Source organism: Anoplopoma fimbria, chromosome 23, assembly GCF_027596085.1.
Source record: "Anoplopoma fimbria isolate UVic2021 breed Golden Eagle Sablefish chromosome 23, Afim_UVic_2022, whole genome shotgun sequence".
NCBI lineage: Eukaryota > Metazoa > Chordata > Actinopteri > Perciformes > Anoplopomatidae > Anoplopoma > Anoplopoma fimbria.
Genome location: NC_072471.1, coordinates 593631 through 604469, shown reverse-complemented (window position 1 = coordinate 604469; position 10839 = coordinate 593631). Strand labels below are relative to the sequence as shown.

General features: G+C 40.8%; 1 protein-coding gene across 1 annotated transcript in view; it reads left to right on the top strand.

Moving 5' to 3' along the window:
- eps8a (epidermal growth factor receptor pathway substrate 8a) overlaps positions 1-10839 on the top strand; it is a 33864-nt gene that overhangs the window by 17103 nt on the left and 5922 nt on the right. Inside the window, 18 exon segments of the mRNA XM_054624910.1 lie at positions 1776-1843; positions 2023-2184; positions 2264-2413; positions 3003-3085; positions 3179-3231; positions 3234-3314; positions 3725-3798; positions 4031-4157; positions 4778-4866; positions 4973-5047; positions 5731-5879; positions 6098-6272; positions 6618-6733; positions 7637-7748; positions 8339-8479; positions 9873-10116; positions 10220-10406; positions 10628-10760. Of these exon segments, the coding sequence (XP_054480885.1) occupies positions 1776-1843; positions 2023-2184; positions 2264-2413; positions 3003-3085; positions 3179-3231; positions 3234-3314; positions 3725-3798; positions 4031-4157; positions 4778-4866; positions 4973-5047; positions 5731-5879; positions 6098-6272; positions 6618-6733; positions 7637-7748; positions 8339-8479; positions 9873-10116; positions 10220-10406; positions 10628-10760 (2219 nt within the window).

Below are 10839 nucleotides of genomic sequence, written 5' to 3'. Positions count from 1 at the left end.
ACTCTTTATTGCAGTATTTAACTGACAGCTGGAGGTACTGAAGGGTGTTTGTGTAACTGAGACGTGAGTTCAGTGTTACAGCTCTACTACAAATCCACACTGTTCATCAGTAACATGACACACGCTGAGACAACCTCTCTTCTGATTGGTTGCACTGTTAACGCTCTGGACCAATGAGGAACAAGTGTCTGTGTGTGAAGAAACGTTTAATGTGTTGCTGTTTTACCTCCTGTTGATGGTTCATGAATCATCTCTTGTATCTAATTTATCCTCAATTACATTTATAGTCATTAAAATGTATCCTCATTAACATGTTTCCTTATTAATATGTAACATCATGAACTCATTAACATGTTTCCTTATTGATATTTACCCTCATTAATATTTATTCTTATAGACATGTATGATTTTTATTCCTCAGCCTCATTTACATTTATCATTATTAAAATGAATCCTCATTAACACTTATCCTAATTAAAATGTATCCTCTAACATTTATCTTCTAACATTTATCCTCTAAATGTAATCCTCATTAAAATTGGTCCTCATTAACGTTTATCCTCATTAACATGTATCCTCATTAACATGTATCCTCATTAACATGTATCCTCTAACATGTATCCTCTAACATGTATCCTCATTAACATTTATCCTCTAACATTTATCCTCATTAACATGTATCCTCATTAACATGTATCCTCTAACATGTATCCTCTAACATGTATCCTCATTAACATGTATAACATGTATTTAACATGTATCCTCTAACATGTATCCTCTAACATGTATCCTCATTAACATTTATCCTCTAACATTTATCCTCATTAACATGTATCCTCATTAACATTCATCCTCATTAACATTCATCCTCTAACACTTATCCTCTAACACTTATCCTCTAACACTTATCCTCTAACATTCATCCTCTAACACTTATCCTCTAATATGTATCCTCATTAACAGGGTCAGATGAAATCTATTTCCTTCGTTCTTCTGCCAAACATAAAAAGAAAAGTCAAAGTGAGCCGAGTGTGAACTGTTTCTGTGTTTTCATTTAAATAAAGTGGCTCTTTTTTTTGTACTTTTAATTTGTAACTTAAACATCCCGTAGCCGTTAACCAATCAGGAGGCCAGAATATTTATGTTTGTAAATAAAAACTAGATTTTGAAGTAGAGGCTGCAGTTTTGATTATTTATTTTTTGTTCTTTATACAGCGAGTGATTATTTAGTTTTGACCCGTTAAAACTAGATTCTGACTCTGGATCCTTTTAAGACACAACCAGAGGACGATCTAATGAAGCTCTGCCAACTTCACTTAATGATGTGCTTTAATGGAGAAATGAATAAAATTACCAAAACAATTAAGTTTAACTGGCGCCGAGTTTCAAACCAGTCTGCTGCACTAACAGAGCTCAGTCATCAAGTAATAGGAATATTCTACAAAACTACAAAAAAAGAGCCATGTTGTGAAAATCCTGGTTTTCCTTTCAGTTCAAACCTGCATGTGAGACTCATTCTGGCCTTTTGTTCACACTCCAACAATTATTATGATTGTTGATGTTAAACTTTGAGTCTTTTGGTGTTAATGGTTTGATGTTTAATACTAATAAGTGTTAAAGCGTTGGAGGCCCACAGTGGTCGATCCTGTGCTGCATGTCTCTGTGACTTTTCAAGAGTGTCTTCAATATTTTTTGATCATTTGAAGGTTTTATGGAACTTGTTTTAACCCAGAACAACAATAATAATGAATAAACTGCTTTTCTGTCTCCTTCAGAACAAAGGAAACACTTCACCAAAACCAGCATCAACAGTCTGACGGACACGTCGCAGTACCACGTGGAGGTGTGACCAGAATATTATTATTTACATGGAAATTAGTTTTGTTGTAAAAATGCAGTAAAAACATGTAAATAACATCATTATTAATGATAATAAAGTTAAAGGTATGAGATATGAGCCAGGGAATCAAACAATTCTTCGAGTTGTCTATAAACAGTTTATCCGTCCTGTGTGACCTTCAGCACTTGACCACGTTCGTGTTGGACCGTAAAGACGGGATGATCACGGTGGACGACGGCGTCCGACGCCTCCGTCTGCTGGACGCTAAAGGAAAGGTCTGGACTCAGGAGATGCTGCTGCAGGTGGAGGAGAAGACCATCAGCCTCATCGACCAGGAGACGAAGGTGAGACTCATAGAACCAGATATTAAAGTATTCTCACTCACCAGAGAGTCCTGACTTTGATTTCTTTACTGTTTGTCAGAACGAGTTGGAGAACTTCCCCATGGGGACGATCCAGCACTGCCAGGCGGTGATGAACGCCTGCAGCTACGACTCCATCCTGGCTCTGGTGTGCAAAGACTCGGGTCAGAGCAAACCCGACCTCCACCTGTTCCAGTGTGACGACATCAAGGTGAGCCGCCTGGAATGTGTCCTTCTTAGATCAGAAACGACAGTTATATATTATCTTTAAGAGTTAATGTTAATCAGGTCAACAGGTTTGATCTTATTCAGAACTTATTCAGATCATTATGCAACACAGAGATGAACAACGAAATCCAGCTGTAGCCCATTGATAACACATTATGACAAATTTGTATCATTAGGAATGTAAACAGAGCAACAAAAACAATTCTCTTATGTATTTCAGTATATTCAACACATAAAGTCGTCAATTGAGCAACAAATATAGTGAATAAAACAAATGTTAAGCGTCATGGAAACAATCCAAGTGGAAATGAAAGAATGGAGCCTGAAAGATGATTGTAGTTTGTGATTAAAAGTAATACTATTCATATAGAATGTAAACAGTAGGGGACCAAGTCTAGAGCCCTGTGGAACACCATGACGATGTAACAAAATGAATAAAGTTATCACACTTCTTTTAAAGACAGAATCCATTAAAGTTTGGACTTTTACAGAAAGATGATTTTTTTATGTGTTTCATCTGGTTTGTTTACACAAACGGTGTCACGGTAATGTTTCTGCTGATTTCCCATCAGGCGAATCTGATCCACGCAGACATAGAAAGTGCCATGATCGACGCCAAAGGAGGCAAAGTGAAGAAGAGACCGGAGGCGTTAAAGTGAGAGCCAATCATCAAACACTCTCAGAGGTCGTAGTGAACGCTGGCAGTTGATTGGCTGATCTGTCCACCTGTCTGTCTGTCTGTCTGCAGGATGATCCTGAAGAGCGACGGGGTCATCCCCCCTCCCCCCGCTGCTCCCGCCCCGAAGCACCGGGGTCGTCCAATCAGGTGGACGTGAAGAGCCGAGCGGCCGCCTGGTCGGCGTGGACTAATGAGCAGCAAGACTGTGAGTGATGTCATCATAGGAGGAAGATTTAAAAACTGATCATTGATCAACGTAAACCCGTTTAGTTCTGTCGTCACAAATAAAGAAAGTAAAGGTCAGAGATTAATGAGCAAAACCTCTAGAAAAAAAAAATTAATAAATATTATAATAATGATAATAATAATAATGATGATGATAATAATAATAATAAAAATATATATTTATTATAATTTATATAATCTATAATAATAGGTCATTTTTTAATTGATATAGTTATTTAAATACAATTTAAAAACTAAAGAAAGTAAAAGTACCTCCCGCTATACTTGAGTACAGTACTGTACTATATGTGTTCAGTCACCTGTCTCTGTGTTAATAAAACCAGAAATCTGATTGGTTGTCATTGGTTATTGGTTATTGATCGGCTGTAGATGAGAGGCAGCAGCTGGTATCGGAGGACGACGGGCCGGTGGAGATGACGGCGGCCCGAGTGGACCGAGACGTGGTGAGTCCTGATATCTGATCTAAGAGCAGCTGGAGGAGGTCACAGAGTTCTGAGAACAATAAAGATTTAAGCTTTTCATTTCAACGTAATCACAGTTCTGAGGCTTTGAGGGTAAATCTGGTTACGTAACGGAGAGAACTATGAGAGGAAACTGACCTCTGCTCTGTTTGTTCAGTTTAATCATTAAAGTCAGAATAAATGTCACGTCAAAGACAAACTTTTATTTTGGCAGCAAATCCTGAACCACATCCTGGACGACATCGAGCTGTTCGTCACCAAACTTCAGAAGGCTGCCGAGGCCTTCAGCGAGCTCTCCAAGAGGAAGAAGGTCAAGAAGGGCAAGAAGAAAGGTCCGGGAGGTGAGGAGGGGCGGTGCTACTGGTTTACCTCTGATGGGAGGAAACCAGTTGGTGCTGGTTTCTGTTTGAGTTCTTCTTCAATTAATGGATCATTTTATGGATTATGGAAGTAAAATAATACACACAAAATGTCAAACCAGGCAAAAAAACACCACCCAGTACAATTCAATTGTTTTAACTTTATCTTAAAAAAATGATTGTCTCTAAATAATGGCTTAATATCATAAACAATGACTTAATATCTCAAAATAATGAAAACAATTCTCTAAAGTATTTTTGCTATACTAAGTCATCATTTTCAGATACTGATTCATTACTTTAACTTATAATTTAACTTTTTTCTTCATCATATTGGTGTGAATAGGCTTCTTCACAGACGTCCCACACAATAAATAATATTTAATAAATAAACAAAACTTCCTCTTTCATGTTGAGGATAGAAGAACATAATACATGATGTTGTTTTTCATTTATATGAAAGAATTAAGAATTTATATTCATGAACATATAGGTATGAAATGATAATAAAAAAAGAGTTAGGATTTTATATGAAATTGGAAATAAAAGAATAAAAAGAATAAATAAATAAATGTGTCTGGTTGTCTGGTTCTGTCCACTAGAGGGCGTCCTCACTCTGCGCTCCAAACCTCCCGGAGAGGACGAGTTCGTCGACTGTCTGCAGAAGTTCAAACACGCCTTCAACCAGCTGGTAGGATCCTCTTCATCCTCTTCATCCTCTTCATCCTCTTCGTCCTCTTCGTCGTGTGGTCATAGATGTATAAAGGTGTTTTATTAAATGTCTGTGTGACCTTCAGGGGAAACTGTCGGATCACATCCAGAACCCGAGTGCTGCTGATCTGCTCCACTTCCTCTTCTCTCCTCTCAGGATGGTGAGTCAGCACTTCATCACCTCTTCACTCATTCCTGTAGTCATGTTTCTGTTTTTAAACTTGTCTGTCCTCCTCCTGTCCTCTTCCTGTCCTCCTCCTGTCCTCTTCCTGTCCTCCTCCTGTCCTCCTCCTGTCCTCCTCCTGTCCTCCTCCTGTCCTCTTCCTGTCCTCCTCCTGTCCTCTTCCTGTCCTCTTCCTGTCCTCCTCCTGTCCTCCTCCTGTCCTCCTCCTGTCCTCCTCCTGTCCTCTTCCTGTCCTCTTCCTGTCCTCCTCCTGTCCTCCTCCTGTCCTCTTCCTGTCCTCTTCCTGTCCTCCTCCTGTCCTCCTCCTGTCCTCCTCCGGTCCTCCTCCTGTCCTCCTCCTGTCCTCCTCCTGTCCTCTTCCTGTCCTCCTCCTGTCCTCTTCCTGTCCTCCACCTGTCCTCCACCTGTCCTCCTCCTGTCCTCTTCCTGTCCTCCTCCTGTCCTCTTCCTGTCCTCCTCCTGTCCTCCTCCTGTCCTCCTCCTGTCCTCCTCCGGTCCTCCTCCTGTCCTCTTCCTGTCCTCCTCCTGTCCTCTTCCTGTCCTCCTCCTGTCCTCTTCCTGTCCTCCACCTGTCCTCCACCTGTCCTCTTCCTGTCCTCCTCCTGTCCTCTTCCTGTCCTCCTCCTGTCCTCCTCCTGTCCTCCACCTGTCCTCCTCCAGGTGATCCAGGCGTCCGGCGGTGTGGATCTGGCTCGTAGCGTCGTGGTTCCTCTTCTGACCAGAGAGGCCATCGACTTCCTTCACGCCTCGGGGACGGCGGAGGAGAGACACCTGTGGGTCACCCTGGGAGACGGCTGGACCAGATGCAGGTGAGACCAGGTGTATTCAGACTGTTGTGATGTCATCTCTCTGCCTTGTTTACAGGGTTTCTGTTTTCACCATGTAAGGTGCCTTTAAGTACCTTTTAAAGAGCTTTACAGACTAAATGTATTATTATTAATATTGTTATGATTATTATCATTATTATGATTATTGATGTCCTCCTGGAGGACCAGTGATGCTGATGACGTGTCTCTGTAACGTTCAGGTTGGAGTGGCCGAAGCAGCACTACTTCCCCCCCTGTGTGCTGACGTTTCAGGACGGCTGGGAGCCGCCGCTGATCCAGGACTCTCAGTCCAGAGACCAGGACCTGAATCAGCTGGCTGAGAGTCTCAACGCCGCTGAGATCCAGAGACAAGAGGATCTCAGGATCCGCCTGGAGGTTCACGTCTCTCTTTGTATCATCATGATAACATTATAGTTCACCTTCAACCAACACTCATTTTCACTGAACAGAGCCTGAACGCATCGTAATGTAACTGAACTGAACCTCAGTTCATTAGCCGTTAGCGGTGTTACTCACTCTCCTAACGTCCTGTCTGTGTGACATGTGATCATATATTCATATATATTAATACTTCCTGTGTGACATGTGATCATATATTCATATATATTAATACTTCCTGTCTGTGTGACATGTGATCATATATTCATATATATTAATACTTCCTGTGTGACATGTGATCATATATTCATATATATTAATACTTCCTGTCTGTGTGTGCAGGAGCCCCCCCCCTCAGACGGGTACGCCTCCTGCAGCTCCTACAAACGGATGCAGATCCTGGATCAGGACTCGACCGTGGCTGCTTTTAATCAGGCCGTCAGCCGCCGCGTAGACCGGTAACCTGACGCCCTGGAGAACTGATCCCAGATCTGCTCTTTACTGACATTTATTCATCAATAAATATGGATATAGATGATTACATGGAAAATAAAACAAAATTAAAACTAAATAAGATGTAAACAGACGATAAATGCTTTTCTAATCAATCAGGACAAAAATTATTCATTATTCTCCATTTATTGTTTTACATTTATTTATATCTGTATTCATTAATTAATATAGAAAAAACTTAAATAAGTAAATGTATAATTGTTTATTTTTTTATTCTTTTAGTCTATTATTTATTGATTCAATAATTATTTTATTTATTTCAGTGTTTTATTAAGTATTTTATTGATGAATAAGGCGTTTTTCTTATTTAAATCTTCTTTATCTTTCTTCCTCTTTCTTCCTCTTATGTGTTTATTGATGATGATCTTTTGGTGATTTGATTTCCTGCTTTTCAGTGAAGAAAATGATCCAAACTGACTTCCTTCAGTTTCTCTTTTTTTTCTGAATCACGTTTTTAAATCTTGTTTTTCTCGCAGAAACTAAATCTGAAGTTGGGACGCTTCTCCACGGCTGTAAAATCCTCAAATACCAGTTCATGTGTTGTTGCTGCAATCTCATTATTATTTTGTTATTAAATTCATTATCATTATTATTTAAGTTATTAAATTCATTATCATTATTTAGTTATTCAATTATTTATCATTCGTATTTACTTATAAATTCATAGTTGGAAAACTTTTTTTTTTTTCCTATTTTTATTTGTATAAAAGTATTTATTTGTGAAACGTTTCAGATATTTGTACTTTTTTAATGATGAATACTTTTTCATTGTATTTGACTTCATGGAGTGTTTTTCTGTGAATATTTATTAATAATTAGTGACGTTGTTATTGGTTGATGTGTTTCAGGAGTTTTGATGCTGACAGCAGAATCCAACCAAAAGTTTTTGCCAAATCAAAATACGACTTTGTGGCGAGAAACAACACGGAGCTGTCCGTCCTCAAAGACGAAGTCGTCGAGGTTTGTTTCTTATTAATAACTCATTTCATGCATTCATTTCAAATAATATAAAGGAAAATTATAAGAAAAACAAACTGATGTTTCAATTAAAATGAATGTTGAAAGAAACAAGAATCATTTACAAAAACACAAACATTTACCACCAACCAAACTCTTTCACAAAAGAGATTCATTAGTTTCAATCTATTATCCTGATTTTCATCCCCAAAAAGTTACATTTGTAAAAATAATATCATGACCTTTTTTTGAAATCCCAACACCTGTAGTATGTTTGATTTCTACATATATTTATTTATTATAACGTAAACGTCTGCTCAGGTTAATAACTTTATTAAAGACATTATCATAATAATACAATCTGGTCAAAACTAAAGTTCCAAACATCATGAATTTATGTCAGAAATATCGTTTATATGTTGCTTACAGAAATTCTGTAAATCAAAGTATTTTCTACGACCTGATTAGACTTAATCATCACTGATTTATGGATTTATAACCAAACAACACTCTCATAGTTTACATATAAACTGATCACTAAATGCTGCAAAATCTGAGTGAAGTTCTGAACTGAGGTCCTGGTGGTCCGTCAGGTTCTGGACGACAGGAAGCAGTGGTGGAAGGTGGGTAACGGCGGCGGGGAGTCCGGCTACGTGCCAAACAACATCCTGGAGGTCACCAAGGCCGTGGACATGACGGGCAGAGGAGAGCCCATCTACAGCCACACCATACAGGTATGTTGGAGGAATGCTTCATCATCAGTCTTCATCAGTCTAATCATCTTCATCTTCGTCTTCGTCTCATCCTCGCTCTGTTTCCTTTTGAACTATTGAAGCTTATGATGCCAAAGAAGGAGTTTGAGTTGTTCAAGGTAAAGGTGTCGACTGTTCACTTCTCTTCAGTGTTTTGCTGTGAACTTTTTTTAAAGGAACAGTCTCACATTCTGCTAAAATGTTTCATTTGCTGGTTAGTTTGTCAGCAAATAGCTCGGACGCCAACAGCTGCTAAAACCACAAATTCTCTTCTTACATTTATATTTATACATATTATATTTCTGCATTTCTGGGCGGCTGTGGCACATGAGGTAGAGCGCTTGTCCCGTAACCACAAGGTTGGTGGTTCAAACCCCTCTACAACGGCTATAAACATGCCGAGGTGTCCTTGAGCAAGACACCTAACCTAAGTTGCTCCCCGGGCGCTTCATTGCAGCCCACTGCTCCTCCGGGATGGTTCAATGCAGAGAAAAAATTTCCCCATTGTGGGACTAATAAAGGCTTAATTATTATTATTATAACCTGTCACACAGACTTGATGCAGCTAGGCTAACAGTTTCCTCCCGCTTCCAGTCTTTGTGCTAAGCTAGGCCAAACATGTCCTGGTATAACAAAACATCTACCAACATTAACTCCCATCAGCTTAAACATGTTGCTTTAGCACCTTGTACGTAGCGACCGTAACAGCAACTAGCTATAAACAATGTTGATTTTTAGTTCTTTTACAGCTAGCTAGAAAGGCCTAGCATAATGTTGGACATATGCTAGCTGTTTTTAAATACACAATATCACCTAGCTAGTCCAAACACATCCTCAGTAAGCTACTAGCATCAGTAAGCTACTAGCATCAGTAAGCTACTAGCATCCCGTTATGTTCACTGTAGCTACGTAACCTCAACATTACAAACCATTGATTAAACCTGATGCTACTCTCGCTAGCAGTTTCCCTCTGCTTCCTGTCTTTGTGCTAAGCTAGGCTAAGTTCATCCCTGGATCTTAAATGGGGTTGTTGGTTAGATGGCTAACAGGTTTGCTTTTCTGAATGTCAGACTGTTTCTTTAAGTGTTTTTAGAGTTTGATCTTCACGTTTAGTTTAAATAATAATAAAATCTTAGTCATTTTTTTGTAGATTTATTTGTGGTGAGTTTTCTGCTGAGAATAACTTCATCGTTTTGTTTCATCAACTTCATGTTTTATGTTTCATTTCACGTTTCCAGCAGTTACTGGGAGAGTTGAACGAGGTAAACGGGCAACACGACTTCATTGACCTTTGCAGAGACGAAGAATGTTTGTGTTTTAAATCAACGCAAAACAAGTGTTTTTCAGAATACAAGCTCCACCTGTCCTCTCTCAGAAGCAGACCACCAGGACCGACCAGGTCCCCGGTAAACCTGTCGTGCCCCCGATGCCTCCGGCTCCGACGCCGCCCCCTCCGGCCCCCGCCAGGCTCCCCACGCCGCCGCTGCCTCCTCCGGCCTCCAAGCCGGCCGCCAGCAGCAGCAGCGTCGCCGCCAGCCGCCGAAACAGCACCACGTCCAGCGACAACGGCAGCATCGCCATGAGGGACCACAAGAACCAGAGACCTCCACCCGTCACCCGTCAGTCCCACATGAGTCACTGCAGCTCAGTGTTTCTGATTCCAATAATCTGATTCATCTGATGATCAATCACTTCAGTAACGTGCTGCTCTTCATCCTGCAGGAAGGAAATCCAACATGGAGGAGGTTCAGGACGAGCTGATGCACCGACTGACTTTAGGTCGCAGCGCTCAGAAGAAGTTTCAGGGTTCTACTCGCGGCGCCGGCGGTTTGCCGCCAAACAGCATCAGCTACGACTCGTCACCGGAGGACGTCAGAGTCTGGTTAGAGGCCAAAGGCTTCAGTCCAGTGTGAGTCTCTTTATGCGGTCTGTTCAGTCTCCAGGTGTGTGAAGTAAAGGTGTAGGGAAGGTGTGTTCAGGTGTGTGTAGGAAAAGTGTGTGAAGGAAGGTGAGTTCAGCTTTGTATGTCCAGGTATTTGTCCAAGGGTATCCAGGTGTGTCCAGGTGTGTCCAGGTGTGTCCAGGTGTGTTCAGGTGTGTCATACCTGACTGTGTGTCTCCTGCTTTCAGCACCATCACCAGCCTCGGCGTCCTGACTGGAGCTCAGCTCTTCTCTCTCAACAAAGAGGAGCTGAAGACGGTTTGTCCCGACGACGGAGCTCGAGTCTTCAGCCAGGTCACCGTCCAGAAGGCGGCGCTGGAGGTGAGTGTCACAGGTCACACGTGATGTCACACGTGATGTCAAGTGTGATGATTTCACACATCATTTATATAAAAATCAC